Genomic DNA, 23,274 nt, shown 5'->3' with positions numbered 1-23,274 from the left:
GGTTTTGGTTTGTGTTTCAATTTTGTTTAAAGTTTTTGTGATTTCGTTGTTTGTTTTTCCTAAATATGTCAATAAAGTTATTAAATATATTTTTTATTTCAGTCATAGTTTTAGTTATTTTAGGACATCAATTAAAACTAAATGAAAACGAGAATATTGCTTTGGCAACTATCTGAAATACATGTTTAAGAATTTTGTTTTATTTCAGTTAATGTTAATTTTATTTCAAATAACGAGAAATTGTTTTTAATTGTTTTTGTTTTATTTTTAACTGTTTAAATGAAGTACAATAACCCGTCCTCAGCTTCCCACACAGTCGCATATCAAAGACAAGAGGACAGACGCTCGCGTCTGGTGTGTTTTGAACTTTTCGACTTGCCGTAGGAAAAAGAAGGCGTGGTTTCAAAGAGGTCACGGAAGTAGTGAAGTAGTGAAGCATCACGGGAAACAAAACACGTGTGGAGCTGCTTAACATCGCACGAAAAACCAGTAGGTCAGTATTGGCCTTTAAATAACTGTTTTATTTGTTGTGGAGTCCGTTTTGTGCTGAATTCTTGTTTCGTGTCCTGTGCTGTAAATTAACGGCATGCTCAATGTTTTAGTTTGTCAATACAGTCATATACAATGGAACAAAATGTTTGCTCTGTAAATCACATACACACTGTAAACAAATAAATTCAAAACAAAAAAAGAGTATGCATATTGCCTTTTGACAAGTATACATTATAAAATACAATGCTCTGTAATTGAAAATAAAAAATAAATTACACTAATAAGTACTGCAGTAAACATTGTGACAACTAGCCCCACTCTACCCTATTTTTCCTTAATTGTCGGTTTGTTTTGCTGTAACATCACTTGTTAAAATCAGTAGTTGATTTAGTTTATTTCACTATAAGGAAACACTCAAGAACCACATTATTTTGGGCTGTCTGCGTAAGAAATATTTCGTGACATTTCTTTAAATGGATATACATTGACAGGTAATTCATATAATTCTAGGCAACTGGTTTCTCATGAACCTCTTTTGTGTTTTCCACAGGTTAACACTTCCACTCAGTTCTTCCAAATAATCACCATGACTTCCAAAAACACTGCAAGCGGCGACGACCGCTTCTCCAAGGTTAAAAAGGACCCTCGCTTCTGGGAGATGCCCAACAGAGAGCGCAAGGTCAAGATCGACGAGCGTTTCCAGTCCATGTTCCACGACCAGCGCTTCAAGCTGAAGTACACGGTGGATAAACGGGGCCGGCCCGTCAACCACACGACCACCGAGGACCTCAAGCGCTTCTACAAGCTCTCTGACTCCGAAGAGGAGGACGAGGACACAGAGAAGGAAAAGAAAGCTGAAGAGGAAGCTCAGGTTGAGGATGAAGATGAGAGTGATGAGTCTGAGGAGGAGGAGGAGGAGGAGGAAGAAGCCGAGAAGGTTCTGAAGTCAGAAAAAGCGAAGAAAAAGAAAGAGCCGCTGATAAAGGGAGTGAGAGTGTTTGAAGAAGGTACTGCTGATTTATTATGTAACTGTTTGTTTTGGATCGATTTTGATAAGTATGTTTGTATAATCTTGTGGGGTTTGTTTGTTATTTATGAATTGAGACCGTTTTTATTGGTTTTATCAGATGAAGATGAGAAATCTGGTGTTGAAGAAGATGATGAAGAAGGTTCTTCTGTAGGGGAAGATGATGATGACGATGAGGAGGAGGATGATGATGATGATGAAAGCGAGTCAGATGAAGACGACGAGAAAGGACCTGATCTGGCCAGAGGGAAGGGTAACATCGAGACCAGCTCTGATGAAGATGATGATGATGATGATGATGAGTTGGAGGAAGAGGAGATTGAGCATGACTGGGGAGAGATGTGTAAAGATGCTCCACGCGGTGACAATGTGAGATTTCATCCAAACACTTTATTCTGCTCACCAGGGCTGCATTTATCTGATCAAAAATACAGTAAAAACGGTAATATTGTGAAATATTATTACAATTGTAAATAACAGTTTTCTATGTGAATATATAGTCAAATATAATTTATTCTTGTAATTAAAGCTGGATTTTCAGCATCATTACTCCAGTCTTCAGTGTCACATGATCCTTCAGAAATCACTCTAATATGATGATCTGATGCTCAAGAAACATTTATGATTATTATCAATGTTGAAAACTTAATTTCTGTGAAATAGAAAATCTTTAGTAACATTATAAATGTCTTTTCAGTCTTTACTGTCACTTTTGATCCATTTAGTATATCATACTTTTGAACATTAGTACATTTATTAAATGAAAATTATATTTTATATATAATATATTTAACATAATTTATATTATATTAAAATTGAAAATAATAAATAATAAAATATAACACATTTTCCCCACCAAATTAATATTTTAGCATAATGCAATTGAAAGAATTATTTAGTTTAAAGAAGAATCTTACTGACTTAAATTATATTTAATATTTTTTTGTGATATATATAATATATTTAACATTATATTATATTAAAATTGATAATAAAAATAACAAAAATAAAAAATTTCCCCACCAATTTTTTTTTTTTTTTTTTAGAATAATGCAATTAAAAGAATTACTTTAAAAATGTATGGTGTGTTTTAGTGTGTTATTTTCTGTGTGTAGACGACACGGCGGTTGGCAGTTTGTAACATTGACTGGGACAGACTGAAAGCTAAAGATCTGCTGGCTCTCTTCAACTCGTTCAAGCCCAAAGAAGGCGTAGTGCTGTCTGTAACGGTAACTGTCCCTTCTCTTCCTGCTCTGGCTCCTCCCACAATCCCTTTATCATTTCCGTTCGAGTCTGAATGCTTGTCCTGCGTTTGTCAGATCTACCCGTCTGAGTTTGGGAAGGAGAGGATGAGTGCAGAGCAGACCCAGGGTCCGCTGGAGCTCACCAGCCTCCCGGACGACCCCGACGCAGACACAGAGGAGCAAAGGTACCGCTTTCATCACCTTTCAGTGGGCTTACAATACAGAACACAATACCAGAATGCATTGCAAACAAACTTAGTCACAAAAAATGCGTCCTAGATGGCTAACTCTGGTTTAATTCATTCTATACTAAAAACCGGACTATACAAATATTTCAGTCTGATTAAAATGTGACTTTTTCACCCAGTGCTGTGTGTTTTTATGGTTATCAGAGTAGTCTGATAGATAAAAAAAAGTGATCAAATGATTTTAGCTGTAATGCCGTTCGAGAAGTTTGGGTCAGTCATTTATTTTTCATTGAAATTAATACATTTATTCAGCAACGATGTATTAAATGTATGACAGCATAGACAATCATAATGTTGTGAAATATTTCTATTTCAAATCATTCTATTCATCAAAGAATCCTGACAAAAATGTATCACGGTTTCCTCTAAAATAATGTTTTCAACATGGATAATAATACATTTTTCTTGAGCATCATGTTAGATCATATTAGGATCATGTGACACTGAAGAGTTATGATTCTGAAAATTCAGCTTTGATCACAGGAATAAACTACATTTTACATGGAAACAGTTATTTTAAATTGTATTAATATATCACAATATTACAGTTTTTACTGTATTTTTGATCAAATAAATGCAACCTTGTTGAGTATACCCTAACTTTTGAATGGCAGGATATAACTGTATATTTCACCCTTTTGATAATATTTCATATTTTGATATGGTTTTAAAGGACAGTATTATTATTTTCCGATCAGAGGAAGCCTCATTTATTTCAGCCCAGTGTTTTATGATGAAGGTCTTCCATGTGTTTTCAGGATCTGCCGGGAGAAAGTGCGTGACTATCAGTTCAAGCGCCTGAGGTATTACTACGCAGTGGTGGAGTGCGAGTCCGTCGAAACGGCGGTGAAGATTTACGAGGAGTGTGACGGCCTCGAGTACGAGAGCAGCTGCTCGATGATCGACCTGCGGTGAGTCCCTCACGTCCCCGGGGGACATTCAGTCAAAACCTCGGCTGAAAATGGCGTTTAAAACTGAAACCATCAACATTTCTAAGAACTTAGCACTTCATTATCTCTGAGAGATTTATTTGTCAGTTGTCATTGGTTGATGTTGGTTTCATTTTCCAGGTTCATCCCTGATGACGTGACGTTTGACGATGAGCCGAAGGACAGAGCGACCGATGTGGATTATGGTTCCTACAAGCCCAAACTCTTCACATCGGCGGCCACCACAACAGCCAAGGTCTGTCACGCTGAACACTACACGAGATCTGAGCGCCTGAACTCGGCGTACTGTAACGTCTGCTGTCCGCCATCAGGTTGAGCTGACGTGGGATGAAACGGATCACGACCGGGTCACTGCTCTCTGCCGGAAGTTCAATAAGGACGAGCTGTTGGACATGGACTTTAAGGCTTACCTGGCCTCCTCCAGTGAGGAAGAAGAAGAGGAGGAGGAGGAGGAAGAGAAACAGACGGAAGTGATAGGCTAGTGATGACTAAATCTCATCTATCATATGGAAAAGAGCATGCTGTTAAACATCTCCTTGTGCTGGTGAACTTGTAAGTCTGGCTGTCTTTGAAATGTTTTGTTGTGTTGAATGTTCAGCTAAGGAGCCGGCTCAGCCTCTTCCCGAGGAGAAGAAGGGCAGCAAGGGGAAGAAGAGCGCAGAGCAGATCGCCAAATACAGAGATCTACTGAAGAGCATTCAGGACAAAGACAAGGGGAACGATGACGCCATGGACATGGAGATCACATGGTTACCAGGTATCAGAGATACTCTTCTCCTCACCTAAAAAGTTGATTAAGTGTTATGTTTTATATTATTTTTAATATTACTTTATTTTTAAAAGAACATATTTTGCATTATTTTATACCTATTAATATTATATTATTAATATTATAATAAATATTTTTAATAAAATGCAAAAAATATATCAAATAATTATGTTTTAATTATTGCAGAAAACGATTCTCTATTTTATTTTACGTTTAATAATATTATATATTATTATAGTATTAATTAATTATATATATATATATATATATATATAATTGTATTTTAAGTAAATATAATAAATATGTACATGAATGTGTGAATAAAATATATAACGTAAATTGAACATATATACATATAAAAATGCTTTATGACCAGACATTTTTGTTTTTAATTGTATATAATATATATATATATATATATATATATATATATATGTATATGTATATGTATATATATGTATGTAAATATAAACTATTACAAACAAAATAAATATATGATAATTATATATATAATTATAGAATATGTATATATATATTTATATAGTATTCATTATATATATTATAATTGTTTATAATTATATTATTAATATAATATATATTTTAAGTAAATTTAATAAGTACATAAATGTGTCAACAAATTATAAAATGAACAAAATAATATATACATATAAAAAAATAATATTTTTAATAATAACATAATTTTTTAAAAATTGTTAATATTTTTTATTATATATATATAAACACAAACATACATACATACATATATATATATATATATATATATATAAGTAAATATAACTAACTATCAAAAAATATTTAAGGGATAATGTATAGAGAGGCGGTCGTTATAGAGAATAACAAGCCCGGTTGTTATTCGCTATAACGCCCGCCTCTCTATACATTATCCCGCTTATTACATGGCTACCTACAAAATAAATAATTAATTTGACACAAATTATTGATTTAAAAAGGAGTTTATTGTTTTAAAAACGATTGTATTGCTTCCGCCAAAGAAAATAGTCCGTTCCGCGTCCATAGCAACGCGCTGTTTTGCATGGCAACGGTCTGTTATAGCTCGCAGCGGTCTGTTATCAAGAAATAACAGACCGCATTCTACATTGGAATTCAGCCAAGCCATGTAATAAATAAATATAATGTATATATTTTATATGTATTGTATTATAATTGTTTATAATTATATTATTAATATAATATATATTTAAGTAAATATAATAAATATGTACATAAATGTGTAAACAAAATATATAAAATAAAATGAACAAAATAATATATATACATTTATAAAAATAATATTTTTAATAACATTTTTTTTATTTTTTTAAATATTCGTTTATTATATATAAACACACACACATATATATATATATATATATATATATATATATATATATATATATATATATATATATAAACATATAAGTAAATATAAACTATAAAAAAATATATATATATATATAAAAAATATATTTTATTTATACTGTATGTTAATGTTAATGTTATTTGATTGTTTTTAGGACTGAAAGAAACAACCGAGAAGCTTGTGAAGAAGAAAATGTTGGGCAAAGATGTACTGTCTCCGTGGGAGGAATATCTGCAGAAGAAAAAGGAGAAAAAGAAAGAGAAGAGGAAAGGAAAGAAGGTAAGCGTGTCACTGAGGAATAACCATTCCGTTTGCCCTTCATTTCTGTGCTTCTGACTCACTCACATACACCGTCTCTCTGGTGCAGGACGCGCTGGAGGCGGAGCCTGCGATCAGTGATGATGAACTTCCTGCTAATGTTGACCTCAACGACCCCTTCTTCAAGGAGGAGCTCGGCGCGACAGGTTAGCCTGCGCTTTATTCCCCTCACACTTCAACACATTCAACATGAGGGAGATTAAACCATGAGGTCAATTCTATTGCAGCATCCCTGGAAAACAAAAAGAACAAGAAGAGCAGGAAGAAGGATGAGGAGAGGACACCAGAAGAACAGGAAGAGCTGGAGAGACGGAGGGTACGTTTCTGTCACAACGTTTGTTTCTGGGTAATGTATCATGATGACCAACTGTGTCTTGATCTCCAGGCCGAGATGGAGCTGCTGATGGCTGACGATGAAGACGACAAGCACAAACATTTCAACTACGACAAGATCGTAGAGCACCAGAACCTGAGCAAGAAGAAGAGGAAGAAGCTCCTGAAGAGCGACACGCCACTGGAGAACGACGACTTCAAGGTCAGAGTCTCACAGAGTCACTCTTTTAGATTTACAGGAGAGGAAAGATTTGTTTTTGTGTGCATGTGTTTGAATCAGAGTTTTGAATCGATTCTCTGAACTGATTCTGTAAAGTGAATCAAACTTGCCAACTCTAACTCCATTTCTGCCATGGTTCTCCAGGTGGACGTTCACGACCCGCGCTTCCAGTCTATGTTCACGTCCCATCTTTACAACCTGGACCCGTCCGACCCGGCCTACAAGAAGACCAAAGCGACGCAGAGCATCTTAGAGGAGAAACTGCGGCGCAGAGAGGAGGAGCACCAGAGACAGGAGGAGACGCTGAAGAGCAGAGCCTCACAGGAGAAGATCACAGCAGAGACTTCATCCGCCACTAAAGTCATGGACCCCAATTTATCACTGCTCGTCAAATCCATCAAGAACAAAACCCAACAGTTTCAAGCGCGCAAGAAACAAAAGACGCAGTAGACTGAGAACGAGAGTGATGTCTTTTTGCTTTGCCTGGTAGAAGACAAAATGAAAAGCTGTTTGATAATAAACTTCATATTTTGTTTGTGTTGCTATAAAATCTTCTCCTAGTTCAAAATCATTAAAACATCTTTCATGCTTGACCTGCCGTTTTTGGACCAAACATCACAGGTTGTAATCACAGACGGACTCGATGATGGTGAGATCAGATCATACCGGCTGTTGTCAGACTCCTTGTGCATACACACATCTCACTGGATTATTACAATTAATGGTAAAAGGAATATTTGGAAATGTAAACGAATATTTCCTACTGATATGTTTTAGGGCCAAGCACAACAGAAGCAAACAACAAAGCTAGCAGCAGACCAACTGCAAAAATGAGGAAATAAAGACATTTGACGACAATTTTGAGCAAAAAGATTGACAACCCATAAATACATTGAGTTGTAATGAGATATAATTGCTTTTAATTTCATAATTTTTGGTTACACTTTATTTTAAGGCGTAATTGTTACAATTATAAGTGCTGAGTAATATTAAGCAACTACATGTACTTACTATACGTTTAGGGTAGGATTAGGATTTGGTTGAGGGTGAGTTGCATGTAATTATGCATAATTTACTGTTATTACTATGGTAAGTACACATATGTAACAAGGACACTGTAAAATAAAGTGTTACCCAATTTTTTTTCTGAAACTTTTTGAGTACCTTCAGGGCATGGTGCCGAAGAAACATACTGAGTTTCGTAACGATATGCCAATGCGTTCGTAAACTATAATATGCAAAGCCATTGCAGTTACAGCTTTGGATCTTTTTTGTCATTTGGTAATTAAAATGACGGCCATGTTTTTCAAAGTTCACCAAGTCATAATGGACTACGAGAGCAACTGAGACAAAGACACTGCATGTCAATTTTGAAGTTCAGACCAACGGTACTATAGAGCCAATTTCATGTTTTGTGTAATTATAGCACCAACAAGTCCACCACTTTTTTTGTGTGTCCCCAGAGTGTGCCCATAAGTAAGTGTCACATTTGGTGAACATATCTAATTTTGTTTAGGAGTTATAGACATGTATATGTGTGAATATATAAAAAATGACCTATGCACGACTTTGATTGCATTTTTTCTTTTTTTTGCCACTTACTATCAAAATCTTGGCATTTGGGCTTTAACAAGTACCTTATGAACATATAGATTAAAAAACGCGCCTCGAGACATTGTGCTTTTCCCAATTGCACTGCATCCTTCAAAAGCAAAAACACGTTCTGTGTGAACGAGCTCTTACTCCCTAAAAAGTAACTAATTGTGTTACTTAGTTACTTTTTATGAAAAGTAATGAGAAGTTACTTTTTTTTTTTGCGTGACTTTTTCTCACGTTTTTTGCTGCCCGTTTGAACAAAGCCAAAAATGCTTCAGAGTGACACTTTTAATGAAAGACAAGACTGTAAAAAATGGAGTTGAAGTTAGCTTTATTCATAATGACACAAAACGCTGCCCACACATTCAAATAAGTCTGTTGGCACTTTCACAGGCACCTCATTTCCGACATAACAGAAGAAACAGGCTTGTCCCATGTGCAGTATATCTAAATACAGCTGTGAATGAATGAGTGAATAAATGAATGAAAACCTCTTATCACACTTACAATTCCAGTGAATGTGACCAGTGCATGTAAAAACATCTCGATTCATGGTCCAGGAATATAAAGTGTACATGTAAGAACGGCTTGAGTAGTTCACACCATTAGACTCAATCCAGAAAAGGCACAAATTGCAGATTTTAAGTTTGATTTGACCAAGTAACATGGAACTCCAGTCTGGATCACAATGGAGCATTTCAAGAGAGAAACCAAACAGAATTAAATTATTCTAGATTGTGCCACAGTGTTAAAAAAAACAACTACTTAATGATAAATAGTGCAATTAAAGTTTGACATCGACATGTACATCATCTGAAAGAGCTTGAGGGGAGTTTAGTGTTTCAGGTTGGGGGTTTTTCTTCCCATTTTATGGCAAAAATTGTTTGGAAAAGTGTCAGAACACCTCGAGTTGTGCACCAAAGTTTAATACTTTAATAAAATCTATCTAAGTTTGAGTAATAGTGTTTTTTGTCTTAACCAGCACCACTATTTATCTCTCTCCTAGTCTTTGTAAAACCCCTTTTAACTTCATGCCACTAACATACAATATTGTGTTCCACCAAAATGCTATAAAATATAGGATTAGGCTACATGAATATTACGTAGAGAAAATAAATTCTTAGCGAAACGCTTCAGGACAAATTGTGCTTCACGTGTCGAGTAAAAAAAGTATACAAATACTTTAGAGTTCAGTAAAATACAGTTTCATTACGATACAACGCACAAAGTGATACAAATATGATTTTGTAGAATAAATCAAGCGTGTGACTTCACAAATTAGATTTAAAGATATTAAATCATCTTTCTCACTAAGAATCACAACATGTCTGCCGTTAGTCAGAGCAGACGGTAAACATCAACGGAATGATAACTCAGCTTAAACGTTGCCAGTCACGAGATAATCAATCATGTGACCTGTAAACCCAAAGGAGACCCCGTGTCTAGAGGGTTTTAGTGTTTTACCAACACTCACTTCATGAGGATTTGCGTGATCTAGATGTTATTTGTGTTTAAACTTAAGATTTATGTATTTTAGCAGACTTGTTCTTACTGGAGTCATTTTCATGAATGCTTTGAGACAAAGATCTATCCAGCTAACGTTATATCGGTGGATCTAAGGGTACGTTTACACGTCAACGATGTACTAAAAATGGAAAAGTTTTTCCTTTGTGGTTTTCGCGAACAAATGACAATATTATCAAACGATCTTCGTTCACACGGACCCGCGAAAACAACTAGAAACGCTGCTTCGTTTCAGTAAACGGACCACTACATTCCAAAGTCAAAGAAATTACAACAATTTACGCTTCACTAGGAATAACGGTCATTTTAATAATGGTTACCTGTCTGAAATAAGACATCCTTTAATGCTAAACTTGCACTTTGAGTGTACGTTTTACATGACAGCGATGTAACTTACTAAAAACGGAAAGTTTTTTTCTTGAAGGTTTCCTTGAAAACGACTAAAAACGCTGTATTCTGCTGATAAGCCAGTAGGTGGCGATGTCACTTTGAAAAGAAACACTACGCGCCTTTAGACTGAACAAGTAACACATAAGCGCATAATGTCACTGTTTTCACAGATTCATGTTTTTGTAGTTTACACGGAGACGATAACGGTATAATTTTCAAAAACTTGCAATTTCAAAAGTATGAATTTTCAGGCCCCCAAAACGCCGCTGTTGTGTAAACGAACGGTCAAAGCGGGTATAAAGTTTCTCGTTTTCAGTTGAAAACGGTGTCGTGTAAACGGCCCCTTAATTGCGGCTCTTAGCAAAATATGTCACACAAAAATGAAAATTAGGTCATTTGCTCAAGCTCATGTCATCTATTTGACTTATGCACAATTTCCCACGTGATCTGAAATTGTATGATAGCTTTCTGTGAGGAAATGCACTGTTAATTGAAAATCATTCCCTCCAATCTCATTTGCATATGCATATTTAAACTTGGCGTCACATTTAGTTGCAAAACTTGCAATAACCAATTGCCTTCGGCTTCAACAATGTCAAACATGGCAAGACATGTCTTGACACCAAATTTGCGAGATTGGAAACTAGATTTGAGAGCTTGAGGGCCTCAACTGACCAACAAACTTATAACTTGCACTACTGTTCAAAAGTTTGGGTTCAGAAAGATTTTTTTAAATGTTTTGTCTCTTCTGCTCACCAAAGCTACTTTTATTTGATCAATAATACAGTAAAAATAGTAAATATTGTGAAATATTATTACAGTTTAAAATAACCGTTTTCAATTTGAACATATTTTAAAATGTAATTTATTCCCGATTAAAGCTGAATTTTCAGCATCATTATTACATGTTTTTTGCTCTTTCTGAAGCCTGACAGCCCTGACCTGATTGAAGAATAGCATGAACTTCTATGTTCTACAGAAGTAATAAAGTCGTACACGAGGGTGAGTAAATGACTGAATTTTCATTTTCAGGTGCACTAATGCTTATCATATATAGTCTATAAGGATTGTCAAGAATCTTATTCTTTTTGCAGCCTTTGTGCAAAATCTGAGCAGCACTTCATTACCGGAACAAAAACAAAAAAAAACGTTGGTTTCTGATTAATCAGTTGTGAACGGGACGCACTCTCAAGCATAAAATATGAGTTCAGGTATCTGCCCCCCTTGCACACCCGTCCCGTTGGTGCTGTCCGAGGAGCACTGGAACTGGAAGGTCACCTTCCCGCACTGGACCTCCGTCATGCCCTCCTGGCCGAAATAGCTCAGCTCGTTCCCGTCCAGAACCACGCTGGCCGTGTAGAACGTGTCGGGTTCGATCTGCACCGGGTACTCGAAGAACACGGGAAAGGTGTTGCTGGAGCCGTCGGAGAAGTATTTGATGATGGCGACGCCGAGCGTCACGCCTTGACGCTTCAGCTCGATCTTGGCCTGGTACTCGGCCGAACCGCAGCTGGAGCCGTACAAGCCGAACCCGGCGATGAAGACGCGCTTGTCCACGGCGAACTGGATGCTGTCGCAGCGCCCGCGGTACCGCCACTGATTGCTACGGTACGCGCACGACTGAAAGCGGTGGCACTTCTGCGGCGTCAACCCTTTCCGTGGTTTGCAGACGAACTTCAGCTCTGGTTTCTTGGCCGCCGTGTACCACAAGAAAATATCGTTGGTCTCGTTGAGCGTCAACACGCCCGACTGCGCAACGCCGTTAGCGAAATCATCAAGCGCCATCGCCGGGATCCGTATCAGATAGATGGACTTTCCCAAAACAAGCCGTTTGTTCTCGATGGTGGGCTGGAGTTCCTGTCGTTGACACTCGGCCTCCGCCCAGCTCAAGGCCGCGTCGAACACCACCATCTCCTTGGCGTTGAGCGTCTCGCGCCGAAGGATGCTCTCTAAAGTCTGAGTGTCTATGTCGCAGAATCCCTCGGAGCGGAGGGCGAGTTCGGCCTGCGCGTCGATGACCTCCCAGCAGCGCTGAGTGAGGTCGGGCTCCTCGAAAAGGCAGCTCTGAGAGAGCAGGACGCAGGCGTTTCGAGCGCTCAGGCTCGTCTCCAGGAAGTTGACGCAAGCGCGGGCCAAGTGTGGAACGATGTATTTTTTGGCGGCGTACAGTGTGGCGAGGACGGTGTCTGCACACAGGTCGATCTCATCACAGTAGATATACCTGACAACAGAGAGCAAAATTATTCTATTTAAAGGGATACTGCACTGATTAGCATTAAGCTTTGTATCAGTAGAAACAGAATTTTTCGAAATAGTATTTTCAAATGATCGTGCTTCCCTCCCTCGTGTCCCCCTGAGACGAGAGATTTCTGTATTGTGTGTCTGGAAAAAAAACTCAGATGACGCAAAAATCATCATTTTGCGTCATCTGAGGCTTTTTTTTATTTTTTATCATTTCTTCCAATACTGCCCTCTGTAACCGGTAGGCGTGGCTTGGGAGTGTCCTCATAGGGCAGCGAAGCAAGTGCATTCTGGGAGTTGTTGTCTTTCATCCACATGAGCCAAAAATACATTTTCTGGCTTTTCTCAGTCTAGAAGGCACCAACTTCTAAAATAATTTCACATTTCTACTACATAAATGACCCAATTTAAATACACATTCAACTTTCCAGTGGTGAAATATCCCTTTAATGCTGCTGTCATTTAAGCAAATGACAGGCAAACCAAATACTAAGACATTCTGAAATTCATGTTAATTCACTCTAATTGTTATGCTAATGTAAATTTAATTTGTAATGCATACTGCATGTAATGCAAAATGTTATACTTTTTTTTTTTTTAAGAATTCACTAATGATCTCAGACTTTTGAAACCTATTATATATCTTTATCCTTAAAGACACCATAACATAATAATTTGAGTTTTTGTAGTAAATATTTATATGTATGAGTTTTTGTAATAAAATAAGAGAAATAAAAAAGGTTAAGTATATTGTATTTGGAAGGTCAATAATTAAATTAAAAAATACTTTTCAAATAAAATATAAATATATAAATATTCACTATTGGTTTCAGACTATCTTCATCTTTAAAGACAATTACATCCTTGTTATTTTTGTAATGGAAATAAGTATAGTATTATATCTATATTATTTATTCTATTAAAAATATATACAAAATGTAAAATATTATAATTTAATACAATTTAAAATTTTAAATATATACATATTCATCACCAGTGGTCTCCACAGCATATTTTTCTCTTTAACGACTTTAAAATATATTTATTTGATTTATATATATATATATTTATAATTTTATATAATATTAACAAAATGTATATTTTAATTTATACAATATTAAAAATATATTTATTTTATTAGAAAAATAAATTCTCTAGTGTTTTCTTTAAAACCCATCAAAATTTAAGTTTTGCATCTTTAATTGATGTTTATTAGCTTTGTGGCAAAGTACATGCTAGAGACTGAAAGTCATACTTTAGCATGGCAAGGAAAGAAGGCGGCTCCACATCAGGGATCCGGATCTCATCCTTATCTTCAGCCAGTTCTCCGTAGAACATGGCATGAAATACAGAACTGCCCACAGCCAGGACATACTGAAAGAGAGAGAGATGCAAACAGAGATCATGAGCACCACTCTTTTTCAGTTTTATTTATTCCTGCATTTGCTAACAGTGACTCCCATGAAACCTGTAACCAACATGTCCCTGTCCAAAAATATATATATATATTACATTTATATATATATATATATATATATATAATTTGTAATATACTTGCTGTCACTTTAAGACGGATCCATTATACTGTTACACTTGCGTTTTCTTTCTCAAATGTTTGCGTTCACTTAAAACATAAATGACTGTGTTTACATGAATACTCACCAAGACCGGCATTTTGACATTATTTTGAGTGTATTGTGATTTTAAGCGCAATAAGCAGCAAAAAATAACTAAATTTAGTACTGAGAGGCAGCTTTATGTGCCTCACTTTGGGTGAGAGCACAAAATCTGCAGGAATGAGTAAAATTATGCTCGTTTTGCTCGTTTCCAAGGCTGCGATACGCTGCGTTTCCTGCCAACTGGCATCCCGGGGTGTCTAAATACTATTGGGTGAACAGGCAGTGGGCGGAGTCACACAGACCAAAACAAATCCCGACTGACAACACGGAACTTGTAAAATAATAAGTAAAATAACTGGCTGTAGAAGTGTTTTTCAGAGAAACGAGTATGTGAACTTAGCATGTTTCCTAAATATCTGCAAACATATTATGGTATTTTTATGCTTTAGTAGAGTGAAAGAGTTACATACAGCACCTTTAAGTCGCTTTAGATAAAAGCCATCTGTCAAATGCATACATGTTTTCATGAGATTCACCATTCTGCAACAAACTGGAGTGATAAGATGCCCATATTTTGGTTGCACGGCTGAACAGTGGTAATTCTGTACCTTGTGTCCCGGCACTCTCTGGGTTCCTCCAGGAGGTCCCACCACAAAATGAATATCGGCCATCAGCTCGTTGTTGAACATGACTGAGTTTCTGCACGGGACAAATGGATAATGAAAAGACCCTTTAGCCATCGGTGCAACATCACATGCTGACTAGGCAGTGGAAGAGAAAGAGTGGATTACCTCTCTCTGATCGTGGGATACAAGCCTTGCCAGTTACATCCCTGAATGGTGTTGTTGTTGCTCACGTTCTGCTGATGGTACTGTTGGACAGCATTGGCTGTGACAGCGGGCAGTTTTTTGGCAGGAAACAGCTCAGCGGCCATTTTACCAACACGTCAATTAATCAGGAGGATTTCATGGCAGAGGATCTGGCAACCTTTAAAAGATTAGAATATAACATAATATTAATATACCATGGCATGATATTATAATATAACATAATATATTATGTTTTTAATATAACGTATGAATATAAATACTTTTTATACATCTACTTCTCTCATGTATAGGCTATGACTCTTAATGCTAGTCAATAATGAAATTGGTTGCTAATGGCAGTTAGTTAAGATTATCTCATAGCTGTCGTTACAGTCTTTTTGATTTGATTTTTCTCATGTATGTTGTCTTCAACTCGTATATTAAAACGAAGCAGTTCACATACGAAACGAAGTTAATTCACATTCTGGACATAAACACAGTTAGCAATCACAGCTAAAGCTGCGATAATCATCCAAATACACACAGAACAGCAGCACATATTGTTAAACGAGGGATTAAATTATCCAGAAGCACATGCATTTAATAAATACTTTGATATCGGTCAATAACAGATGCTGATCTATAATTCAGATGCAAGCAACAGGAAATAAACAAAAACAGGCACCGGGCTCACACACCTAAAAAATAAACCACACAAAACATCTAACGTTAAACACCAAGACGAAATGCCAACGCTCGTCAACCGATAACAGTTCAATAGTCGTAATTACCAGAGGCTGATTAATGCAGCAGGTTTCGTGAGAGTGAAGAAAGTTTGCAGCTGGTTTGCACATCAACAACATCCTCCATGATCGGAGGATCCGCCTGACGGACTGCGCATGCGCCAAACAAACAAGCAACAAGAAGAAGAAGGAAGAAAGAAGTAAATACCACTTGGAGTTAGCAGTAGGTACTACTAACTTTTCACACTTTAGTCTTTTATTTATACATTTATTCAATTATTTGTTCATTTTTTGCCCGTTCAAGAATAATTCGAATATTTTATTTGAGGTACGTTAATATTTAGAGACTAAAAGTGGTGGTTGACAAAAAAATTGGTTCCCACACACTAAAAATATTTGCAATATTGTAAGCAAAATTGCTGCCAAATTATTTACATACCAAATAAAAAAATTAAGGAAATAAAATATATATTTTTTTATTGACGCTGACAGAGCGAATGAAGACCAGCAGGTGGCGCTCGACGCAAGGTCTTAGAATATTTGATAACCTTTTTTAAAATCTTTATAATGACGTCTGTCCTCGTTATAATGACGTCTGTGTTATAGTGACGTTTATCCCCTATGTCCAGATTGAGGTATACATGATTTTTTTTTATTTGATTTTTTTTTTTTTATTGTATTGTATTGTATTTTACGGTAAATATGTTTTTAATTATTTGTCATAATATTATAATCGCTCTATTTTAATGTAATGTTTTGTATATATGCATATTCTGCACTGTAAAACTCATAATTACATTTTTAGCCCACTTTGACTTTAATTGTCGATGAAGAAAATCAAGCTGAAAATACATTATATATAAATTAAATTAGCATATTTTATTGTTTATGTCCTCAGTTGGTCCTCTTCTACATCGATGTAAGAGTTTTGCAAATTTTTCAGTTTGCCAGCCGTAAGGGAATTAATGGATAATATTCTAATACAAGAATTAAGCTCATAAATAATGGGCAAGGCTATCTAATAATGTTTTTAAAGCAGTGCAGTTGCAAATAATTGTGAACTTGCATGTTTGAATCTAGTCTCTCTTGCCATCATTGACAAAACATGCATTACAAAAAGTTTATTGGATTTTTGCACCTTACACACAGACATCTAGTATCCTAACCATCTTCAACCTTAAACAGAGGTCAGGGTGCGAAATTCGCAGACCGCAAAGAATCTCTCTTATTAGCGATAAAATAACAAATATTCAGACGCATCACTGGAATCCCACGGCCAGCAAACCTCTGACTGAACATTGACCCTGAAAAGCAGCTTGACTAGAGCTTAACAGCAAAAACAGTCACAGGAATGCAACGCTGCCCTTGTTGCACTGATGCAAAGGCTTTACGTAATGATTTACTAATTACACTATGAGGCCTTGGCCGAGGGGGATGCTGGGTAACGGGTCTCTCGGTTAGACACCGGCAGGCACCGACCTAATGGAAGGGGTCCATAAACAAGCAGCACTTTTATTGTCTGGACAATGATTTGTATCTCTCAGACCCATTTAAAAGCTATTTAGAGGGTTTTAAACATGGGAAATGACCATTGTTTGCCCGTCTACAGTAGTTATGGTCGGCTTCAATGCAAAATTGTTCGTGTGGAGTCTTGCTCTATGTTTACTCTTCTATTCATAGATCCATTCGAAGACAAACTTTTTGTTTTCCACAAAGTCTGAAATTAAACTTCTGTGGTAAAGCTTGTGAAATGTCATATTGAAATATCAGTTTATTAAAATATCACTTTGCTTTTATAGGATGGGAATGGTCGATTTGGTTATGGCAGACACTAAAACATTATGCAAACCAGAATGGTAAGTATTTGGACACTTAGCCACACTTAAAAATGTCTGCATTTCATTGCATTTGCAAACAATAGGGTACGTCGAACGTCGCATGACGAAACCGGAAACCTGGTCTCATCGCATCCGCTTGTCATAGAAAGTGTTAACAGCCGTATGAACTGATGCCGATATCTATGGAATTTTAAGGTAATCAGCTAACCTACCTATCTCACTTTGTTATTAGCTTTTTATTCTATTTAAATATCTAAACGTTAGTGTGAAGATTTTTTATTTTTTTTACTTTTAAATATCGATCTTCACATGCGAGGGACATTGGTTATGATCATCTTTGCTCGCTCCTTTTAAGTTATCTTGAGTAAAACAGTAAAAAAATGCATGAAGCACATACAAAAGACCTGAACCGGACGCGATGCGTTCTGTTTTCCGGTTTCGTAATGCGGCGTTCGACATATACCCTATTGCTACAGTTTCTCAGAACTTTTTTTTCTTTTCAGACATACATAGTGAATCTATGAAGTCAGTTCACACAGGTTTCCAATCAGCAACCTCAAACTATAAACATTTTCCATTTATATTTTACCAAATATTTCCGTAACATCTTGATTTTCATAACAGTATACCCAGCTAACAGGGAATGTTTCTCTTAACTTTTTCTGGCAAGGTTCTCTCAATGTGATGAACAAATAACAAAGACTATAGCAATACAGAAAGATGGTGCAATCGTCGTAATACTCTGAATGGAAGAAAGCTCAACACCATGGTGCAATAAGTCCTGCCTTCTAAATAAAAGAGCCAATCGCCGATTGGTAAAGTCATCGCTAGAAGCTCCGTTTTACTTTGTGCGCTTAGGACTGCGCATGCGCATTAGCTTGGCCCATCCTGAAAAAAAAGTTTATTGTCATGGTTCGAGCGTCTAGAAACAAAATGTATGAGACAGTTGTTGTCAGATTTCATTGGGGATTTCATAAATGAAATTTAATCGTAAGCTTGGTGAATAGTTTAGGAGAATTTGATGTTTTCCCATTCAAAGAGATAGGAGCTGCTCTTGCATGCCCGCGAAGCGTTTCAAAGATGGCCGCCGAGTGAAATGTCTGGTCTTAAAGGGACTTTGACTAATATTCTTCCAGGTACGTTAATAGAATGTTCGTTCAAAGTTACGTGGTCTATGATAATGTTCTCAAAACATTAGCACAAATATGCACACAAAGTCACATGACTTATGTAATAATGCTGTTAACCACAGCTCACTATCTATGGTTACTCAAAAATTTATTGCAAATACAGTGCCTCCAAAAAGTTATTATTAGCCTACTTAAAAGATATAGCCTAAAGTTACTTAAACCACACTTAAAAATACCAAACTAAAGGACATAGGCATATGTTAAAGAAAAACAGCACAAGCACACTTTTCAAGCACAACTTTTTTATAAAAAAAGAAGTTTGTTCAAAAATATGTTCTTAGAATGTTAAACTAACATTGTGAAAACATTATTTCTGAATGTTCTCTGTACATTAAAAACATCCACTTTTTGTTTAATCATTCTTCAAACATGGAAATGTTACTTTTGAATGTTCTTTGAACATTCTGAAACTACGGAGCGTCTAAAGGGACATTCTGATATAAAATATAAAACGGGAGGGAAAAATATATTTCAATGCTTTTGCGTTCTCTAGCAAAACCTTTGTCTTTCCCCAAAAACATTTGCATTCCCTCACAAAATGCTTGCATCCCCCTGAAAAATAGTGTGTTCGCTTGCAAAACGTTTGTGTCCCTTGTGATTGAACGCAAAACATTTTGTGAGAGAATGCAAAAACATTGACATCCTATTTTTTTCCTTCACCATGTCCCTTTAGGGGCTCCATATGAAACAATTAGTAACATTTTATTTTAAAAATGTTAGAAAACGTTCCATGAACAAAGTATAAATAATGTTTTAAATATAACATAATCTCTGCAAGTACAGATATTGTATCATTTTTGATGAATGTCAGCTGCTTATAAAATCCAGTGTTCTCTTTTTCCTTTGTATAGTGAGCGGCGCTGATTTATGCCTCAAGTGTATTGTGGGATATCAGAGTCTCTGAACACGGGGTTGGTAAGACTTTTCCTACTCATATTGATTTAGGTTTGACCTTTGTGTGTTTTTCCTTCCTCTATTAGATTATCTTTCACTTTGCAAAACTGATTTTGCACCATTGCACAAAACATCTATGCGCTTGTGATATTGCTTATCATTTCAGCCCATAATAGTAAATTTGTTGTTATTGTGATAAGACATAATGAGATTGTTTCTGTTCATGGATATTTGCACGTAAGAAATATTTCATTGCCACATGGAAATAGAAACGCTTTCATTATATATATATATATATATATATATATATATATATATATATATATATATATATATATATATATATATATATATAATATGCCATAGTTTTTAAATAATATAGGCTATACAGTAGTGGCCAAAAGTGATGTCCAGAGTGGATATTGGTTTCGAATGACCCTACAAGTTTGAATAAGCAATCAAAATATGAAGAAAATATTTTATAATTTTAAATATGAGGGAAGAACAAAACACTAAACTTGGTTCTGGCAAAATTATTTGGCAAAAAATATGTTTTTGCATGTGTTCATATTCATAATTTCTTTGTATGACAGCCTGGCCAAAAATATATGTCCGCATAATTCTGCATGTTTCATTGCATTATGACAATTAAAACAACTAACTCCAAGCACAACTACACAATGCTTAAAAATCTGAAACACATTTTTAATAATATTTGAATAAATGGTGAAGATGCCAATTTTCCTAGGCTGGATATCACTTTTGGCCACTACTGTATATAGGTGTTCATTATGTTAATATGAGCATGTTGCATATATTTGACTTTTGAAAAGTGTGTAGAGTGGTTTTTTTTTTTTTTTTTTTTTTTTTTTTTTTAAATCTCCCAGCCCTACTTCTCTTTTCCTGAGAGTCCTGTCATGGTGTCACATTTTAGGGTTGTTTTGACGGCACATGCATTCAAGCCCAAACCCCCCAAGATCCTTTTCAGATCCTCGAGTGAGCAGATTGGCCAAAGTCAATTAGAAGTCTATTACAATGAAATGCTGTTTATGGAGATAAAGGATGAATTAGCCGTACTAACTCTCTTCATTCACAGCCTCTCTCTTTCTCTTTTTCTGTCAAGTGGCATTCACTGAATTGAATAATACGTCTCATGCCTGGGAACCGCAGCGTTTGGGACTGAACACATGGTGTGATAATGGGGGGCTCTGTATTCATAGGCTGGTCAGTTCCTGCCCCTCGTATTGTGCGCTGGCTTTCTCAGGGCTCAGTGTGTGTGTGTTGTGGAGAAGGAAAGGGTGGTAACAGTGTTTCGTGAAGCGTATTGTAGTATTTCTTAGCAAGGGCTCTTATTGTTCATTCTGGCTGCGAGTGAGAGGAACAGACGGCTGGGCTGCACATCCCAGGTGCATTTTGGGATCGTGTGTATCTTGATTCAACCCCTCCTTTCTCACATCATCCATTGTCATGATCTCAAGCGGTGTGTGTGCTTGTGTCCTTAAGTAAGGGTTAATGCCCGACGAGGTGTCCATTATCAGGTATTATACCATGGTCTGGGTGAATACTCGATTCTGATTGGCTGCAGGGTGTCCGTTAAAAAGTGATAATGGACACCTAGGAAAGGCGTCCCATCAATTTGCCTGATGACAGTTCTAAATGATTGCGCTGGCTCAAAGTCACTGATCAACTGCTGCGGTCGGGTCGCTGTGGCCACGTTGCTTGGCAACGCCTGTATACGGGAGATATTAAATAGTGCGCTCGACTTAATAAATAAAAACCCTCACGATTTTTACTCTAAAACACATTAAAGTATTATTAATTGATTAAATATTTCTTTCTTTCGTAAGTAACCATGGTATAAGCGTGTTAATGCCCTTCGAGGTGTCCATTGTCAGGTTTTAATGGACTTCGGCGGAGGCAACCGTCCTCCGCTGCGCGTCAGACGGTTCACGCCTCGCCGTCGTCCACTAAAACCTGATAATGGACACCTCGTCGGGCATTAACCCTTACTTAATGGACGACGGTTGCCTCCGCCGAAGTCCATTAATACCTGACAATGGACACCTCGAAGGGCATTAACCCGCTTATACCATGGTCACTTACGAAAGAAAGAAATATTTAATCAATTAATAATACTTTAATGTGTTTTAGAGTAAAAATCGTGAGGGTTTTTATTTATTAAGTCGAGCGCACTATTTAATATCTCCCGTATACAGGCGTTGCCAAGCAACGTGGCCACAGCGACCCGACCGCAGCAGTTGATCAGTGAGTTTGAGCCAGCGCAATCATTTAGAACTGTCATCAGGCAAATTGACGGGACGCCTTTCCTAGGTGTACATTATCACTTTTTAATGGACACCCTGCAGCCAATCAGAATCGAGTATTCACCCAGACCATGGTATAATCATTTATATGTGGCGCACTTTGACATTTCTCAGATCGCAACTAAAATTCTTAAAACTACTTGTTCAACCTCCACATCATAATTACTTGTGCACATCTTAAAAGCAATTTTTCATTCTTGTGTTTCCATGCATTATGCAGTTATGTGATCATTTGGCTCTTGATCTGTCTACCTGACCATTACCAAACCAGCATAAACCAGACTGAAAACTCATGCCGGCCAATGTCTCTCCTTCTGTCCTCCAGTGGTCATTCATACAGCACTAGCCACCACCAATGAATAGTCAATAAAGAGCCCATCACTTTCCGCTGCATTTGCTTGAAAGAAAAGCACCTCAGAAAGCTCTTCTCCGGCCCAAACCGTCACCCCTGCCATCTGTGCCGCTGTTCTCCGCCCTCCTGCGCGTGGTTGAAAGGGATAATGGAGTCTTGAATAAGTTTTGAATACTTGAGAATAGACCGTCCCTTATTATCTCTGCCAGCATCTGCTTGCCGCTCCATTGATGTGCTCCGTGTATTTACTCCACTCAATTAAACCACTATAAACTCCATTAGCAACAACAGAGGCAATGAGAAATGGCCACACAATAGGGACGGATGAGGGCCCTTCCCTCACTTCTTCACGGGGAGGAGGTCTCCATTCAGAGGAGCCGTGTTCAGCGCTGGAACAGCTGCTGATAATCTGCTTCTGCGCTGCTCGCCGTGTCTTTCTTACTGTCGTGTCAATGGTTTCAAACAGGTGTTGTTTTAATTAGTGTAGCATTCGTGGGCATTTAGAGGCCCTTTGCCTCATAAGGGCCCTCTGACATATAAAGAGCAGCCAAATACACATGCCATCACTCTCTGGACCAATATTACAGGCGTTAATGACTTTAAATGGGGTTAAATGAGGCCATTATGCAAATGTGTCCACTTTGCACTCACAGAAATGAACACACACATGTTGAATGTTAGAATGTGGTGTTTTCGTGTTAATTTTCGCTATAGAAAAAGAGGAGGGATGGCTCAAATGCGTCTGGAGTATATATTTACATATGCGAAGTGT

At 36.9% G+C, this 23,274-nt stretch overlaps 2 protein-coding genes across 2 annotated transcripts; one reads left to right on the top strand and one right to left on the bottom strand.

Moving 5' to 3' along the window:
* Positions 1-304: 304 nt before the first annotated feature.
* On the top strand, positions 305-8,549 carry esf1 (ESF1, nucleolar pre-rRNA processing protein, homolog). Its single transcript, XM_081361941.1, has 14 exons — positions 305-493; positions 1,043-1,499; positions 1,620-1,888; positions 2,635-2,748; positions 2,839-2,948; positions 3,770-3,922; positions 4,082-4,196; positions 4,273-4,438; positions 4,560-4,718; positions 6,266-6,390; positions 6,479-6,575; positions 6,657-6,745; positions 6,815-6,964; positions 7,127-8,549. The coding sequence occupies exons 2-14, from the start codon at positions 1,079-1,081 to the stop codon at positions 7,430-7,432; spliced, it is 2,274 nt and encodes a 757-aa protein (XP_081218067.1). The 5' UTR covers positions 305-493; positions 1,043-1,078; the 3' UTR covers positions 7,433-8,549.
* Positions 8,550-8,892: 343 nt separating this feature from the next.
* Positions 8,893-16,067, bottom strand: btbd3a (BTB (POZ) domain containing 3a). The gene is made up of 5 exons (XM_081361942.1): positions 15,953-16,067; positions 15,144-15,339; positions 14,961-15,051; positions 13,989-14,107; positions 8,893-12,713 (listed from the first exon to the last, which is right to left on the bottom strand). Exons 2-5 carry the CDS (start codon positions 15,284-15,286, stop codon positions 11,681-11,683), a joined length of 1,386 nt encoding a protein of 461 aa, XP_081218068.1. The 5' UTR covers positions 15,287-15,339; positions 15,953-16,067; the 3' UTR covers positions 8,893-11,680.
* Positions 16,068-23,274: the final 7,207 nt, after the last annotated feature.

Source organism: Scardinius erythrophthalmus, assembly GCF_964197995.2.
Source record: "Scardinius erythrophthalmus genome assembly, chromosome: 3".
Taxonomy (NCBI): Eukaryota; Metazoa; Chordata; class Actinopteri; order Cypriniformes; family Leuciscidae; genus Scardinius; species Scardinius erythrophthalmus.
The sequence above is the reverse complement of the archived record's forward strand: the minus strand, read 5'-3'. Positions and strand labels throughout refer to the sequence as shown.